Here is a 19,026-nt window from a genome sequence, read left to right on the forward strand (position 1 = left end):
TAGGCTTACTTTGCACTAGAAAAACACTTAAATGAAATCAGATAATCTTGATGTGTTGTAAATAATACTTATAGAAGTATATGTGATGATATTCACATTACTGTCAGGTGGAAGAAAAAACTGCTGGGAAGGAAATGAACATGCAAATCAAATGTTAAAGAATACAATTTTTTTTTTAAAAAAAGTCACACTTAGAACAGACAGCATATTATAGAACCAAAAAGGAGAAGTGTTGTTCCAAACAATAGCACATAGCCTTTAGTTTGCAAACCAAATCTTTACTCGGGGCACAAAAAGAATGCCCTGGCAAGCACTGCCCAATACTAGCAGATTCCTGCAGAAGTGCAGGGACACAACACAGGTTCTGCACGAGACTTTCTAATCTCTCTTCAAAGCAATAAACAGTGCAATAAATGCAGTTTTTAAAGGCAGTGCCAGTAGAGAAAAGACGTGCTAGAACTGTGAGCCAAAACCTCTACTTCCCCCTTCCTGATTCCAAATTATCAGAAGAAATAGACACTTCTAATAAAAACAAACAAACAAAACACAACCACAAACAAGAAAAAAAAAAAAACACAACAAAAAACCCACCCCCTTTTTCAGGTAAGTTATTCCTCTCCACTCTGGTTTCCTACAGAAGATTTCACTGTAAGCAAGAAAATCCTGTGTAACACCAACGCTTCATTGACTTCTGGAATGAAGCATTAGCAGCAGTATAAAACATGCATAAGCCACCACCTGTATTTTTCCCCAGTTATGTTAGTCAAAATGAAAACAGACGTAATAAAGATCTAGAAAAATTCAAATTATCATCCAAATAAAAGATGCTTAATCCAACTTGTAAATACGAAATACTCCCCCTCCCTTTTTTGTGAAGATGCTTCAGACAATAGCTATCAACCAGAATTCAGTTATTTATGCAGTGTGGACTTCCTTAAAAAACATTGTCAATCATTCAAATTATAAATAGAAGACCTTCTGCACATTACAAAAGACAAGATGAAAATGCTCATAATATAAACAACGCTTAGTTTTACTAGCTCTTTGTAAGTTACAATGCAAGCAACTGTCATTTCTCTAACATAAATCCCAGATTTGAAAGAAGTCAGACTGGCACAAAATAGAAATAATTCTTGTGAACTGCTTACTACCAATGCTGTGCCCACAGAAAAATTCTCAGCATCTGCCCAGCGGGAAACTTGCCACTTCAGCTATTAACATCACTAGCAAAGTTGCCAACAACTGAATGGCCTGATGACGTAACACTTTTCTCCCCCCAGTGAAGAGCAAGTGTTTTACAGCAGCAGAAAGCACAGAAAAGCTGTAGCAAGGAGGCTTACATATTTACTGTTTGTTATGTGACTGTTTGTAAACACAATTAAAGATTTGTCTCTTCAGGAGTACAAATCATCTTTCAGTAATATTTTTCTATTTATTAATTCCTTCAAAAGATCAGGGGAAACAGCAACATGTAGAATTAAGGCTGGAATGACTTAAGAGCTTTTCCTCTTAGAGCTCAGTTTTAAGAGTTTGCTGTACTCTAATGTCATATATGTTTTGGATAACTGGAAAAAACAAACAGGTGATTTACAAAGAAAGTAAACTGGTCCAAACCCTGTGAACAATGTGATTTGACAGTGGGTTTTGCTACAGAAAGTGGACTCTGAAATGAACTGAGTGAAGATGAGTAGTTGCATACGAAAGCTTTCCTAAGGAAAGAAACACTTTGAAGATCGATTACATTCACTAACACAGTACTGGCAATGCTCAGTGGCTGCGTTTATAAAGCAAACTACATTATTGTTATATTGTCCTGCTTCTTTCTTTATTACTCTAATTTAGTATATATACTGTTCCATTACAGTATATACTTAACATATGGCCAGTAAACAATACTGGTCTAAAATCTAAAAGTGCCACTCAAGAAAAGTCCAGTAGATGGCTTCTATGCCTAAATTTGCAATTAACTTTTGGAGTCAAACAAGGGTCTTTCAGAAAACCTGGCTCAAAATATTTTTAGACTTACACTGAATAGATTCATATAAAAAAGTAACCACCTGCACATCTATCCTTTTCATGAACTATACATGCTCCACAAAGAAATTTAACAGCTGCAACTGGTTTGCTGGGATCACACCAAAAAAAGACAAAGGAAAGAAATAAAATTTATTATAAAACATGTTGAAATAGCAATGACTTAGCTGACTTCCTGCTCTGCTGTTCTAGACAGAACAAAATGTGACTAAATGCTCTCAGGAAAGCCAAAACAAGATTACAGCATAAGTATGTTGCGGCACTAAAATCGCTTTCTCTTGATAATTTCTGGTTTCCAGCTGACAGGATGAGTTTCTTCAGTCTAAAGGGAAAAAAGAAAAATGTCATAAGGATTATTTTCAACTTTAAATTCACCTGTAATTAGGGTTGGGTTTAAAATATTATTCACATAGTAGATTAGGTAATGTGACCTATGAAATAGACTACATATATATACAGACTATGCAATTAATTTACCCAAATGAAATTTTATATCACGCCCACTGTCTGAAGTACATGACAAGACCTGTTCTGGATTTTTCCTTTTCCCCCCCCCCCCCCCCCCCCAACAAGGACAAAAAACATGTTGCCAATTGCATTTCAGAAACAACACTGTAGTGATCAAAGCACAGGAACATGAATTCCAGAGACAGCCCTTCCAGTGATATCTACATCCGTACTGGCAGATGCCACAGAGTCTAAAGTCCGCCCAGTTACAAAATGGATAAAACATTTGTGATTCCTTTATATCTAAGAGTTGCTCCAATTCAGTGCAAAAATAACAAGGTTAATAAAAATCCTTATATTCTTTATATTGAAGACACACACCGATAAACTATATAATAATCTATTGTATTCTCCATTAGTAAATGGATTCAGATTTGAGAACAACGGTTTGAAAATAAGGTATTTAACTCTGAATTCTAATCATGGCAAATAACTAATCTAGATCATATAAAGTAGCACAATAAATCTTTAAGATTTAATCTTTTTGCTAATCCCCGTGTTTTAATGAATACAACCACACACAGTCCCCCTACTGGCTTCAAAACACAATGTACATTATTTTATCAATATTTCTCCAAACTGTATCATAAGGGACTTTTGCAGAAGAGTCAACGGACCTAAGACTTATTTGTACTATAGCATATAATAAGAGATTAGGAGTGCAGAAACTAACTGCTGTCCTCTTAACATTATTACATACACATTGCTTTCAAATGTTAATAAAATGGATTACACAAGACTGTGCACATCCCTTATTGATATGCGTAACATTTGAAATCTGTAGATTTAATGAAAACACGTTAAAAAGATACTTCGACCTACCGCAGTATCATCTTCTTTGTACACTTTTATGGTTTTATCAGCTTCAGCAGTTAGCAATCTGCTTTCTGACTGGTCAAAAACACAAGCAAATATTCCTGATTCACTGTCCAAAGAGCCTGGCTGTACAGCTGCATGTACTCTCTGGAAATTGTATCCAGTTCTCCAGTCCCAAAGATGCATAGTACCATTATCAGCTAAAACAAACAGACAAACATATTTAGTATTTTAACCAGGTAATTTGTATCGGTTTTCTAAAAACTGTATCACAAACAACTAAATACTTCAGGAATACATCAGCTGCAACATTCAGGTAGAATAGCTCAGTACACCATACAAGGTTTCCCATTTTCTACTCGTTTCCTTCTTAGTTAAGAAAGGCCGATGGAAGCTTCCTCAGAATTTCATCTAGTTTTGCATCAGATAACCTAGAGACAATATACTACACCACAAGTCAATCGTAGCAAGTCAGTCTGGAAGCAAAGTAAGGACTGGCATTCTGAGTATCAAGCTCCCTGTTCAGTATCTCCACTAAAATTGACCAAAGAGGTATCATACTCTCAAACAGATGACAGGCATTAAGGAGTCTGTAATGGGACCTAGGCTTAATGTTTGCAGAGATTCCATTTCAAATACGGTTTAAACCACTGCTGGTATTACTACTACTGGCATCAGCTACAAGGTATTCACAGCAGTTTGAACCCTGTATTCAGAAGGATGCTCTCAAAGCAATTTTTCAGTTACAAAAAACAACACCCTCCCAAAGCATTATCTAGTCCAAACAGATGTCCTAAAAATTCCTCCACAGCTGCCATCTAGACAAGAATTCCAGAAGTTTCAAGAAGGGTACTTCTACAGTAAAATACTCTAAGGTAACCTCAACTTTTTTTAATTCAGCATCAACTTGAAGTTGCTGTAGATAGCATGAGGATGCAAAGGGGTGGGTGGGAATCAACATCCAAATTTTAATTTAAAAAAAAAAAAAAACACAAATAAGGTTACTAAAATGATAGGGTTTGTTTTTTTTTAAATGTGGAGAAGGAACAAGTTTTTCCAAAGCCTCAACTAATAGTAACACAAATATGTCCTACAAAAATATTCTAGAAGAATCTTCAAAATTATACAGAATGAAATATGAGCCCAGTCCAGTATTTTGTAAAGTTCTTGTTCTCACTATGAATGTACCAGTTGTCAAATAGTGCTTTATCCAAATTGTAAAATCAAGGGCCACCTTTACACATACTTGAAAATGACCAAGGTAAGCTGACAATATAATTAGCCATCTTCCAACTCCTGCTTAGCCCATTTCCATTTTATTCCACATCCCTAGCCTAAATGACATATCATTTCCATTTTACTCCACGTCCCTAGCCTACATGACATACTGTATCAAACAGGACCGAGAGCACATGGGACCAAATGGGACTGCACAGATTTCAGTATTTCAAGTGCAACTTAACTATTACTTTTTTTTTTGTTACAGACTGGTTACAAATACAGAAATGCTTTTCATAAGTATCTGCTTCTGCAAATTCACAGAACTCATCTTAAAACTGTTTCATCATGTGTGATACTGTGAATTGAGTCCCATCCTTGTTTACAACTACCCAACAGATTAGACAAGCAAAACCAAGAGGTAAAAACTCAGACTCTGCAAGTTATGAGGAGCTATACAGCCCAGCCTCTTAATTCACTTTCCTCTGACTACTAGAGCTCTTCCACTAGAACCTCGTGATCAACCAGCTGGGACCTCAGAGATTCGGGTTTAACCTCCTGCTTCAATTCTGTCTTCCAATGCAATCTTGGACTGTTTTCTTCAGACCTCAGCCCTCAAGCTGTAAAATCAGCACTTCCTTTTTCCCACACTATTTACTCATTTCCTGTTTATAACAGCATCTACATTAAAAACACAGTTACCATCTCCCTACTATGCAGACACAATGCCTTAATGAAAAGATCTGATTTCAGCTGGGATTTCTAGAAGCTACTTTCAAAAAAGCTTGTCACTAAAAAAAGTTCTACATATGTACTTTGTCTTGTACAAACATAAAACTCTCAGAAGCATCACAGACTAAGATTTCAATAACATACTTCCAAAATATTTTTATTACAGTCCTTGGGTAACTAGTATATAGAAAAATGCTACCTGCAACATGAGATAAATGTTCTTACATGAAATTATTCACTATCAGATACAGTAAGCTTTCAGGATTCTCCTCCTATCCCCACAACACAGATACATGAACACAAACTAGTAGTTCCCAGACTTTGGGGGCTCACAGACCACTAACAATACTTACCAGATGATTATTAAATTCTTGAAGCTTTTGAGTGAAAGAATTTAATCAATGTGTCAAAACAGACACAAAATCTTCCCATAGGCACTGGAGCAAAGTGGCTAGTTACTTAATTTCAGAATGCTTGCACATATAACATTGCTGAGTAAACATAGTTTTGATTCACAGAGCCAAATAAAATTTGGAGATTGGCTATCAATCTTTTGAACAATAGAAAAAAATAATCAGAAAATGAGTGCACGAAGCTTCAAGACAACAGAACCAACGCATTTGTGTTGCATTAAAAAAAAACAGGAAGAGTTCACATTTAACCAGTACAGCAAGCGTTAGCAAGATGTTTCTATATCTTCTATCTATTCTCACTGCATCAACATGTTACCAACAGAGAGCAGCCAACAAAGAGCCAGGTGTCTCCCAGGCAGCATCCAATTTCCACACCACTCCTGAGGGGACACTAATGATTCTGACTCAGGAGATCATAGAGGATGGACCCTGGAGCCTTGCAGCAGCAGTCAACTGAGAAAAGGAAACCTCTTCCCTTATACAGATTAAGTCCTTTCAAATATATTTTTGTGCATGCAGCTCAGCAACACCCAAGAAAATAGACCTACTGTAGCCCTACTCATTACAAAATGAAGGTGTATGCTGTAGCAGGCTTATAGGCCCAGATACAAAGAGCTCAGCGAGCATCTTTGTCTAAGAACCTCCAGCCATGCATACATAGGGGAGCGGAGAAGGGAAGTCTGGACACGTATTTCTCATTTTACCTCCTGAGACCAGAACACCATCGGAATTTACAGCCAGCGTGTTGATAATAGCATTGTGACCAGAGAGGTTCTGAATGAAATTTCCATCTGGGAATTTCCACTGTTTAATATTATCTGGAGAACCAGATGCAAATGTATAACTGCAAGGAAATAAGCACAGTATATTAAAGTTCAGAACAGCTGTAGGGACAGCAAACATCCTTCAGTGAGACTACTGTTAAATGCTAGTTGCAAAGTTACTTAATACTGAAACTACTTTTCTGACATTTTTACTTTGCATAAAATGAAACAATTCTATGAAGTCATGAGTTACCTACCTCTGTTTCCTTTCTATTCCACAGACTACCTAAACTTTATAAATCCTATGCCATATAGAATATCAATGTTGCAAACAAACATTAAAAATGCACATTAAGTCAGTTGTTATTCTGGCAAATTTTCAGGTATCAGGACATCATCAACAAAGGTATCAGGAAAATAAATGAAACAAAACCCCCAGTATTGGCTAGTCCTCTAAAACTACACAGCCAAGTATAAAGCACTGCAAAAAAGTGAACTATGAAAGATCATTTGTTTTACTGAATCACCCTAAAATAATCAATTCCCTCATTCTAACATGTTGAAGCAGTGAAAGTTATTTGGACAAGACATACAAAAGCCTGTAAGAATATTTTCAGTTGCCACAAAGTCTAAGCAATCTGGTGTCTATTTAATAGACTTAATAACAAAATAGATTATTAGGAAAAAATACTGGATTATTAAAAAAATATAGAAATACTGACAGTTGCTACTGCTTCTGAAAAAAAACTTGAAGTTTTTTTTCAAAGAGGTATGATTGATGAGTCTGAAACCAGATTTTTTTTTGGCAGAATCTAAGTAAAAGTAGGGTTTTTCTCTGCTATAGCTAACAGGCATAGCATGAGATTTTTACAGTTTTTTAAGACACACAGATGGGATCAGAATTGTTTCATATCAAAGATTCTGAATTTCTGCACTGACAGAATTTCATCTTAAAATATTGAAGGTGCAGAAGTACTGCAGTTCTACGTCAATTCATTTTCTCCATTGTTTTAATGGGGATTTCTCTGAAGAGGAAACTGTTGATGCCTCAAAATACAGTATCTAAATTCAGAGTACTTCCAACACCACCTGCTTCAAAGGTTAAAGACTCACAAGTTTCTTTTTAAGGTCAGTTAAATTGAAGTGTCTTGTGCAGTGGACCACATATTAAAAAAAACCATTTTGTATTAATCACTGTCTCATTTGGCATTATTCCCACATGTGCCATTTTACAAAACTACTTCACTTTCTGCTAACAATCATTCAGTTACATATTTATTATTAGCCTTATGAGCCCAGCGTCACTGTTTTCCCAACAACTGCATCCAAGGCATATATATAAGAAATTCTGTAGGACATAAGACATTCTCAAGATTGCTGATGTACACTAGTGCCAATACTTGGGGAGCACAATCAGTGTAGCAATGGTATTTTAGAACTGATATGTACATTTTTACAGCATTTTAAGCTCATTAGTTTTTCACATTATTATGCCCTACCATTCTAAATCATTGCTCACACTGGCTTTCTGTCACCATCCAATGTTATGAACTGTTAAAGTGTAAAAGAATGAGGAAAACTTACTGTCTTGGATGTAGCACTACTGCTCTTACAGATTTCTTGTGATTTGTTAAAGTAACACGAGTTTTTCCTGCCACTAAATCCCACAGCCGTATGGTAGTATCATGACTGCCTGCAATGAAAAGAAAATAAAATATTGTAGAAACCATCATGTTGATTCTATCATCTTATTACTTTGATAAGGCAGCCAAACTTTATATGCGAAAGTGAAATATTATTAATATTTCTTACAAAAATATCATACTAATGCCACCTCAGACCAGAAAGATGCTGGGTTGCAATAGTCAGGAAACAAAGATGCATATAGTCAAAAAGCAGAAAATGCAAGTCTCAATACATATTACAACAAAAAGTGTAAACACCAGATACAAAGGAAGTGCAGAAAATCATTCAAACAATGCATAGCTATATTTGCTTAAACATACCATTAATAGTATCAAATAACCATTGCATGGCCCATTTTCAACAGAAAACTAATAAGAGGAATTGAATAAATTAACAAAGATAACATTATGAACCTCACAAGTCACAATTAGTGAGTAGATATATTCACAATTACATTTTACAATCTTGTTACTTGTGAAACCACACCCATTATACCTGTAATAATCTGGGGTTCTGCAGCTTGGCATTTCACTGTCGCTACCGCATTTGTGTGTCCTGATAGTGTGTGCACACTGGCTTTCGTCCTCACATCCCAAATCTATGATTTCACAGTAAAGAAGTCACAGAGGTCAATAACAGGTGTATAATTCAATGTATGTCATGCACTGTCATTGATTATATTAATTCCTTGCCGTAGTTCTATAGATTTAACAATGGTATTTAGGTTGGTTTTTTCATCCAAAAACTAATGACACAACTGCCTCAGCAGGCAAATTTCAAGGGGAGCAGGGAGCCTGCCACAAAATTTCTAGGCATACAGATAAAGTCACCACAAAACCATACTATCTTCTAAATACAACAAAGCAATATTATATGTACTATGTAGTCTACCTACCAAATTAAGAAAGAAAACATTCTCCTGAAGTAACACTGCATTTTTGTGCATCCGGGCTTCGGTTTTAGACAACGTTAACATAAATCATCTTGGTATTTTCATGTTAATTTTTGGTAAGCATTCACTTTTACAAACAGAAGTTATTGAAACACACCGACATATCAAGATGTTAAAGCATAACAATGCTACACTTACTCGTGCTGTTGAATCTCTGCTACATGTTACCAGTACATCTATTGTTGGATGCAAGTCTAAACCATAGACAGCGCTTAGATGACCATGGTAATGTCTGATAACCTAGATGAATAAAAAAAATGCACATGTGCTAACTGGATATTTGAAAGACTTTTCTAAATGCTTCGATTTTTATATTTGCCACCATCAAGTTACTCCAATTAAAGGCCACCATCAAGTTACTCCAATTAAAGAAACTACAGCTTACCTTATTGTATTCAAGATCCCAGCACTTCACTTGTTTGTCTTCTCCACAAGAAAAGAGGTATGGACTTCTTGCACTTACTATCACCCCTCGTACAGTACTGATGTGTCCCGTCAAAGACAATTTCAATTTGCCACTAGCAAGGTCCCAAATCTGCACCAAAATTAGGTATTTTGAGGTAAACAGGTAAAAGCTACACATTGGTAGTCTGTGTAAACATCCCAGATGTAATTGATCCTGCTGCATTTTAAATTGAAAATTATAAATAGCATAAAGGTTTGCTCTCCAGCTAAAATGTAATAAATAAAGTCTCAAGAAGTAGTAATACTCCACAAATCCTTTATGACAAGTTAAGAAAAAATGTTCTGCAGGTCATTATTCTGCAAGCAGTAACCAAGAAATTGTTTCCAAGGGCTGAAGACTTTTTTTAAAATAAAAAAACATAACACCACCCCCAGCAAACTTTGTCAGTGATTTCTTCCAACTTCCTACCTTTATAGTTCTGTCAGCAGAGCCAGTAACAAACCACTGATTTCCTGGTTCTACTGCAATACATCTCACCCAGCCCAGGTGACCACTGATAACCTTCAGAAAAAACAAAAATGTTTCTAAATCAGAAATAATACACATACATCTGTCCATATAATTTTTATTCTCCAACACTGGACTTTGTTAGTATTCACCAAGAAACACATGCTCCCCGAAAAGTCAAACATTAAATTAGATCTGAAGAGAGCTTGATTTCTACTTTAGGTAATTGAAGAGACTACTAGAAATTCACATCATACAGAGTTGGCAAACTTGCAGTACAGAAAGACCCTGCTCCTATAAGCAACTTTTCCAAATCCTTCGAGAGTCCATAACACTGTGGCTCAACACTCGAGGCTTTGCAGAGAAAGACTGTACTTAAGCACAAGTTCCTCATGCTACTGTATCATGCTCACACAATAACAGCTAAAGAGCAATTATATAAGATCTTAGCTATTAAATCACATTGCCATATAATAGCTACCTCTTAAAGCACACCACTACCTCCCCAAATGAGGGATAATATGTCAGAAACTTTCTGGTAACAAAACACTGGAGCACAGATCTCACAGGCTCTATCAATACATGGCTTGCTTACAGCAGCCTTTGTTTCTCTAATTTCTCTGAAGTCAGATAGCTAAAATCAAAACATACATTTGGTTTCACTGGATGTCATATTTCACTTACTGTCACACAGCTCATTTCAAAAGCTATAAAACACAAAAGTTCTTTGGCCAAACTAAGGCAGAAATATTTTGGAAAGCTAAAGTGGATTCTTCTGACCAGATGAAACCACAGCCACATACATTTGAGATAGCTGTCTGAATTCTTCATAGAAATAATTCATCTGACCTATTCTAAATCCCCATGTTTCACAAATGACTTCAAACCAAGCTTAGGAAGACCAGTTAAAATGCAGACCTTAAGCAACAGACAAGATGAAACTGACATTTGGTGTTCCATTTATGCTTCTCAGTTGCTTCAACAAGCTTTTATCCCATTAAGCAACCATTTTGACAGCAAACCTCCACTAAAACTGTTAACATGTAGAATTAGTACAGTGACTTTAATTGTATTAGCACGCTCTCTCAAAAGAAAGTGCTCCTAACAAGTAGGCATTTTTTATTTGTCTACCTTAAATCTCTCATTGGTTTATTTTAGTGCCTTTTTTTTCAAATGGCATTTGCCTTAAATTATATATAGAGCACATTCTAACACTGCTGTATTCAAAAAACCTACATATTCCTTTGAGCTCAAGTGTTTTTAGAAAAATTACTTTGAGATTAGCTTTAAGATTTACAACTAATACAGCATTCAGGACTCTTCAGAAGATCTAAATGCCTACCTACGGTGCTATATTTAGATGAACAGTGCTAAACCAGTACAATTCTGATACTAGAGCACGAGATTTTTAAATATCAGGAAAGCCTAACATTCCTAAAATATTCACCCTTTCTCAGAGAAGATACGAAATTGCTTAAATTTCATAGTAAGAATCAGCCGCTTAGAAAAAAAAAAAAAAACACGTTCAAACAGATGCACCTGAAAGTTAGAGATCTGAACCAATACATATGCTTTGAGATTTTCCCTTCAACTCAGCTACCCTGCTATACTCATCACCAAAATGTTTAAAGATGACAGGAGATTTTGAGGCAATGGCTATTATTACTCCCTAAGAAAATTAAAATGCAAATTAGACTAATCAAAAACCAAGACTAAAAGTCAAGCAATCTAAACTGCAGAGATAATTTGTGATTAAAGTCAGCTTTTTCCCCCATTTTCACAGCAAGTAAAAGAAGTTTGACTCAGACACCAACTGCCTTTAGGTGTTTCCAGAGACAATTTCATTACATTAACATTGCTAGAGTATTTTTTAACATGTTACTAGTTTCAAATTTTGCACCTTGTCTTTGAGTTCCTCCACCAAAGAATATGACTAGAAAAAACAAACTCTAATGAATTTATAATATAGCTAAACCTATGTAACCAAAAGGGTAAATTAATGATACTCACAAAATAATTTACTAAACAGAATGAAAAAAGTTTGTAATCTAATCTCTTTGTTATTTAAGGAGAGAACGTGCATATATAACTCAGTTGTGACCACTTTTAGTTTGATTTCATTTTTGTGAATGAGAAGAAAAATTATGCTTTGAAGTCTTTATAGAACATAAAATACTCATTTACTTTTATATGCATGTTCATGTTATACATTTGTAACTTACCCTGTACAGTTTCCAAGGTGGATGCCACTGAGGTTTGGGCATGGTTGGAGCCTTCTTTGCCATTAACGCAGTATTTTTGTTTCCACCAGCTTCCACCATAGCCTGTAAGTTAAAAGGAAGGTTACTCTTACGCTTTATAACTTACCTCTTCGTGCAAAATCTAAAGCCTTCTCCTTCTGACATCTCAACTTTGATTAAATTTAGTCAGTCAGGAGATGTCCACACAACACAAATAAATCAAGAAGCAATCTGGTGAACACTATATAGTTCTCACATCAGATGTGCAACAAACTCACCACGGACATTCCAGGAGGCTGCGAACGCTCAGATATTCCAGCATGCCTGTAAATATCACCCACACCAGCAGCTGTCCGATTTGCATCCAACCTAGGTTGAATGAAAATGGTTGACGGATTGGAATCAACTTTGTCTTTCACGAAGTGATAAGGTATCACAAGACTGCATCCAGTCAAGTGCTGTACATCTCCAAGGATGGAGACTCCACAACCTCTCTGGGCAACCTGTTCCACTGCCTGACCACCTCAAGGTAAAAGACACCCACAAAAAAAAGCCCCACTTTTCTCTCATATCTAAACACAATTTCCCTCGTTCCAACTTCTGCCCATTGCCTCTTATGCCATCCAAGAAAAAAAAAAAAACAAACATACAGAAAAATGATGCCTGGCCACAATAAAAATAATTTCTTTAAACGTTTTATAAATTAGAGCATTCAAAATACTCAAAGTAGTTCTTATTCTGACTGCTGCGTTTTGCCTTGAAATTCCCACAGATAACAAAAAGCCTTGATGAAGTAACACAGCAGTACCTGGACTGAGAAGCAGGAAGTGCTACGGCTAAGGACTGTGCTGCAGATTCACTAGGCATCCTCTGGACCTTAGTATCTGCTGTCAGAGCCACACCTTGAAAAAAAATAACACAGCAAAAGCAAAGATAACTCCGTTAAAAAGAAAATCCAGAAAAGAGTATTACGTAAACACAGATATACACGTACAGCTGCAAACAAGGGCTTGTCGCACCCCTGTAATATTAAATCCCATCATTCAACAATATTATTTTTCACATGTGAGTCAAATCTACTAAAATTTTTATTTTGGCCGAAATTCTTTCCCTCTTAATTATACTACATATGTAGGTACACAATTTCTAGAGTAGAAAACTATACGATTTTTTTCATTGGGAAAAAAAAAAGCCTAACTAGGAGAAGCATTCATCTTTTCATCCAGCTTCAACTTCTATAGAAATCCAAGTATCACAGAAAAAAGCATGTTCTTGAGAAGTATTTGCTAACTTAGATCCTTTAGTGCAGCTTATTATGCCATCCCTATGTGGGGGTATCATAGAGTGATGCCAGAACTACAAAAGGTTTAGTCCTACTGAAGTAAGAATTTCAGACTACAACTTATAATTTGTAATCTCTCCCTAAGAAGAGCAGATCACTTTTTTTAAAATCTAAAAACTTTGCAAAGTGTAGTTTTGGTGCAGACTGGTGAATCTATTCCACTCCATTTTCTGGTTTCTTTTTTTTTTTTCTGGCAGTTGGCAAAGACAGTATTTGGGTGAGATACCAAGGTTAAAACGAGAAACAACAATGAAAGAAATTTAATTTTTAACCATGACATATCCGATTCTATTAAAACAACACTGAACTTGAGGAAACATCTGGGAGTAAGTCTCGTCCCCACAATTACAGTCAACTATGCATGTTTTTTTTTAATGGCTGAGGGTCCATTGAACACTGACATTTGTTAACTTACAAATCAACCCACAACACATTTCCCACCATATTGTAATAAACTTAAGCACTAACAGTGAAAGATCAACAGCTAAAACTAAGCTGCTACAAGGAGACAGAAGGATTGACGACAGTGACAGTAACAGTGACAATTAGCAATGGCCAATGTTACAACACAGAAACATAACCCTTCCAAGCATAGACAAAACCAAATGACACTAAAGTTATTAGACCGTAATGTCTCTTTCTCAGAGGAAGGTGGTGATACCCACATCTTTCTGCTCTGGTGAGGAAAAGCAGGATGCGTTCCCTCTTTTCATTCAAAGTCCTTCTAGCTGGAACCCCCCTCCTTGTTCACAACAAAATTCTAAGAGCAGCTCCATCACAACAGTGGAGGCATCAGGGATCTGTGGGTCTTGGCAAGCTGTCCAAGAGAAAGGGGACCACAATATCACAGAGGGGAATCCTACAATATTTTTTTTATGATGTTACCAGGGGAGGTGAAATCTCATAGAAATGAATGAGGATCTCACAGCAAGCTCACATCCACCAGGGCTCAGTGAGAAGACACTGCATCTGTACCTACTAAATCCTCCTCTCCTACCTCCTATCCCAGAACATTTATCAGCCACAAAACTCTCTGCATCAATACTATGAAAGTATTGATGAAGAAATGGCATCCCACTACTATCAGCTATGGATTCACAGCAATGGGAAGCCTGCTCCTACTAGGATGGAGGATGCCTACTTCCAACAGGAAGGCAAAAATCTCAGGCAAACACTCACAGAATTTTACTTACCAGGCCCAGGTGGGTATGGATGTGTACCAGTTATCAAATACTCGAGTTCTTGCCCTAAAGAGCAACAGAATTTCATATTAATAATTACATTTTATATTGCACTGCAAATGATGCACTCAAAACAGGAAATACAGGAGAACAGAGCAGGTCACGCACAGCAGAAGAAACCAGCAATCACTTCTAATATACTACACTTAGGCATTTCTTAATTTCATTAATTTCTTTTGTTCTGGTCACCTCAGTTTTCAAAAATTCAAGAGTAAAATAACATTTTTTAAAATACTGATGCCACTTGTTATCAAGAAGGACTCTCTCTCAAGCCAAAAGTCATCATACTGCCAAAGATGCCTTTTGAAATAGGTATCATGGAAAAGGATTCAAGCACACAAATAGCATGGGTGTTTGAAACCTAAGCTAGTCACAACTGACTGTGTGTGGCAACAGAAAAGAAAAATTCTTTTAAAATACTTTTCATTATCTCTCAATATCTTTTATTCTCAGAATACTTCCAATTAAATATATTATATATATTAAAATAACCTAAAATAAGGCAGCATTTGGCAGAAGTTTCTGTATGGGATCTACCTACTACATACACATTTTGTATATAACCAAACATAGGTTGGAAAAAAAAAAAACCAGATTCAAAATAAAGATTTCCCTGTTTTAATAGTTGCACACCTGGAAAAAAAAGTCTGAAAAAATCTATTAAACAAAAAGAAAAAAAAACCAACAAAAAAGCATGTCCTTGACCATCACAAACTTGCAAAAAGAAGAAATACATTACTGATCTTTCTCTTTCTGGCACTTAAGAACAGCACACTAACATTACCATAAGAATTACTCATTTTACTAATGAGTTACTGTAAAAGTTTCACAGGACTCTATTACTTTTTTCGTAAAAACAAATTTCCTCCTTGTTCTGAATCACCTCTTGCAGACCCTAGCAAGAAAAATACCAAACAATAAAAAAAATGGTATTTTGATTTCTGTCTTTACCTCCAATGGATTAACATTGGATTGCATTCTTCAGATTTCACATCAGCAAGACTGTCACAAAAGAAAAGACAAATATAGCACTAGGAGCAAACTAACCTTGATTTCCAGAATACTGTTTGTGTCCATAAGGATCCCCAGTGTTTGGGCCTCCTTTCTCTCTCAAGTTTTCTTTGAGAGTAGGCATGTGTAACACTGAGCCATACTCTGTACGCAGCTTGACTGCCATCTTTACTTTGTGACTGTTGGAAGAGTAAACCACAACCCTGATTAAACATCGAGTTTGGAATTGTTATTGAGTTTTGAAATACTTTAGAGAAGGTTTATACAACTTGCTTTACAATTCTAATGTTCTTTCTTCCCTCAAGACTACACTCTTAACTGTACAGAAATGTCTGAACTTCTGACCTGGATGGAGCAATCACTAACATAATTTAAAACTTTGAGGACTACCAGTAATTCACTAATTGCAGTACTTACCTTTCTTCATCTAATGGAATAGGCTTGGCATTATCAGCTACAAACATATCATGGGTTCTTTTCAAAGATCTGAACACAAGTGTGTGCACAGAATGCTTTTGGACTTCCTAAAATAAATAAAAAAAAGAATATTTAAATACATTTGGACATAATTAAATGAAAAATTGAAAATGCAAACATAAATTGAACTGAGTAGCAATTTCACGCTTCAGTACTGTTAGATGATACAGCACTATTTAGTTCACAGAAAACACCACTCTTGGAAACTAAAAAATTAAGTTTATCTGTTAAAAGTTTTAATTCAGTATCTACTCAAAATAACACTCCTTTTCTGGGAAACTGCCCAGACTTTGAAAAGCAAGCCAAAAACTTTGATCCAACTTTCTGCACCGGCATCTACCATGACAAATCCATGAGCATGCAAGCTTTATCCCCCATGCTTTCTAGTTCTGTTTTCATATGCAGGCAATCAAGTAACCTATTCTGAAAACATTCCTGTACATTTTATGCCACTACCACCACAAAAAGAACAGGGAGAATCATCGGTTTCTGTGCACATACTCAAAATGTCATTCAGAAAATAACAAGCGGCATTAAAAAGCCATTAACTTATATAAAATATTTGCTTATCAACAACACAATTCAGTTTATTAATATTTTTCTCCAAACAGAAAAGAAAGTCATTTAGAGATCTCAGCCTGCTTGCTTATGTACAAAACCAAACTCTCTGCATGCCTGTATTTGTTCTGTATGTCATACAAACAATGACAACAAACTGGAAGCTACATTAATAACTTTTGGCATTGGATATCACTCAGCTGCCCAGTCTCCAGGACTCATTACATAGGCACTTTCCCTGTTAAGCTCTTTGTAGGTTCTGCTTTCCTGCCCTGGAAGCTGTCTACTCATCAACCCATTTTGCAGTGGCTGTTACCCTCCTAACTCAGTAGCACCTACACAAAGTGTTTGCTCTGATTCTCTGAGCTCCTGCAAGCTCCAGGTATCACATTAAAAAACAAAACAAAACAAAACAAAACAAAAAAAAAAAACACCAAACCCAGCATTTGGAACTGGGTTAAGAATTTCATACTACTAGAAAAAGAAATAAGAATTTCAGTAGCTAATTACTATTCAACAACAGCAGCTGTCAAAATCACTACATGAGTAGCAGATAACATAATCCCTCCTCAGTAGGGAAGAAGCATTTACAAACATTTTTCGACACACACCACTCTGTAAAAAAACAGCTAGTAGCGTTACATGGAGCAGCAGTCTTTGCATTTTCTTCCATGCTCCTGACAACAACGCTTGCTTTTAGAAGTGCACGATATTCACCCCACAGTAACTATTCCACGGCCTATAAAACAGGTGGCTTTCTCCCCAGCTTTACTTCCAAGCCCTCGCAAAACAGCTACCGTTTTCTTGACTAGCTGACACAGCTAGTAAGTCGCCGGAGGCTGGCCATCACGACATCACACCCCCCCACCCCCCCCAGCACCAACTCCGCAGCCGGCGTTAAGCCTGGCAAACCAAAACTGCCGCCTGCTGCTTGCTTCTGCCCCAGACCCACACAGCCCACGGCCCCGGCGAGGCTGAGGCCACAGCCCTCTTAACCAGCGAGAAACACCCCTATCGCTCCCTGCCGGAACCTCGCTGTCCACCGGGGAGGACTGGGCAGGGGTGGGAAGGCGGAGGGACCCCGGGACCCCCATGGTCTGTCCCCACCGCGGCGCTTTCGTACCAAGGGAGAAGTGAGGGTGACGGGTGCGGTGCGAGGTGCTGTACACCCCCTTCCCTTCCCGCCCCGGCCCTGTCACGGGTCCAATCCGCTCCGCTGCCCCGGCAGCGCTCTCCAGTCTCACCCGGGGCGCCCCAACGGCGAGGCAGGCAGGACTCGAGGGGCCCAGCCGCCGGCCGACACCACCCCCGAACCTTCCCCGCCTCTCACCTCCACCATGGCGCCGGCCAACTCGCACCGCCACTGCTCTCAGGCGAACGCTATGGAGGCACTTCCGGCGCCTGCCTCGCGCCGCACCGGAAGTGACGCGCCGCGAGGGGCGGGTTAGATATGGCGAGGGGCGTGGCCTAGAGCGGGGGGGCGGGGCTTACCAGCACCCTCGCTGCGGGCCGGGGGGTCGCGAGTTCGAGCCCCGCGGGCGCTGCGGGAGCGTGGGGACCTCCTGGGGGCGGGGGTGGGGCGGTGCCCACGCAGGACACTCTCCCCCCAAGCGCCGCCCCCGCGACGGGAGGGCTGCAGTGACGGGTGCCGACCAGGAGAGCGCAATGTTCAGCTTTGTGAGAGGCACAGGGTGCCTGGCGGAGCCCCCCCCCAGAGCGATAAGGGAGTAGGGGACATCTACGCAATGGTTTCCCGCGCTGAGGGACTGAGTACGCTCTGGTCAGCCTGGTTTGGTAGAAACCCTCGGTCTTTGCAGTTGTTTCGGGTCGTGCAGCTGCAGCTTTTAAGTGTTCTTTTCTTCGTGAGTTCTGAAGGACAAAGCCTGTTCCGGCAACCACACAAAACGAGGGGGGTGTGGGGAAAACAGCGCCAGGACTGAAGCGCAGCCTCTGAACCGAAGAAGACAGTGCGGCATGGGGTGCTAACCGTTACAGCCGCTAACCGCCTTGTGCAAAAACTCCCTTCAGTTCAGGTGCACAGGACCTCCTTCGGAAGGAGACGGCGGTTGCGGCCCAACCAGCGGCACCCCCGCCCCCCCTGGCGAGCAGCGTACCTCCCAAA

At 38.3% G+C, this 19,026-nt stretch overlaps 1 protein-coding gene across 1 annotated transcript; it reads right to left on the reverse strand.

The window, feature by feature from the left end:
• Nucleotides 1-2,152: 2,152 nt before the first annotated feature.
• On the reverse strand, nucleotides 2,153-18,262 carry PLRG1 (pleiotropic regulator 1). Its single transcript, XM_082482590.1, has 15 exons — nucleotides 18,235-18,262; nucleotides 16,287-16,393; nucleotides 15,906-16,048; nucleotides 14,811-14,864; nucleotides 13,084-13,177; nucleotides 12,554-12,644; nucleotides 12,258-12,359; nucleotides 9,997-10,089; nucleotides 9,508-9,657; nucleotides 9,261-9,362; nucleotides 8,666-8,768; nucleotides 8,069-8,177; nucleotides 6,425-6,564; nucleotides 3,364-3,557; nucleotides 2,153-2,356 (listed from the first exon to the last, which is right to left on the reverse strand). Exons 1-15 carry the CDS (start codon nucleotides 18,241-18,243, stop codon nucleotides 2,297-2,299), a joined length of 1,551 nt encoding a protein of 516 aa, XP_082338716.1. The 5' UTR covers nucleotides 18,244-18,262; the 3' UTR covers nucleotides 2,153-2,296.
• Nucleotides 18,263-19,026: the final 764 nt, after the last annotated feature.

This window comes from Vanellus vanellus (assembly GCF_965231255.1).
Source record: "Vanellus vanellus genome assembly, chromosome: 4".
Lineage (NCBI taxonomy): Eukaryota > Metazoa > Chordata > Aves > Charadriiformes > Charadriidae > Vanellus > Vanellus vanellus.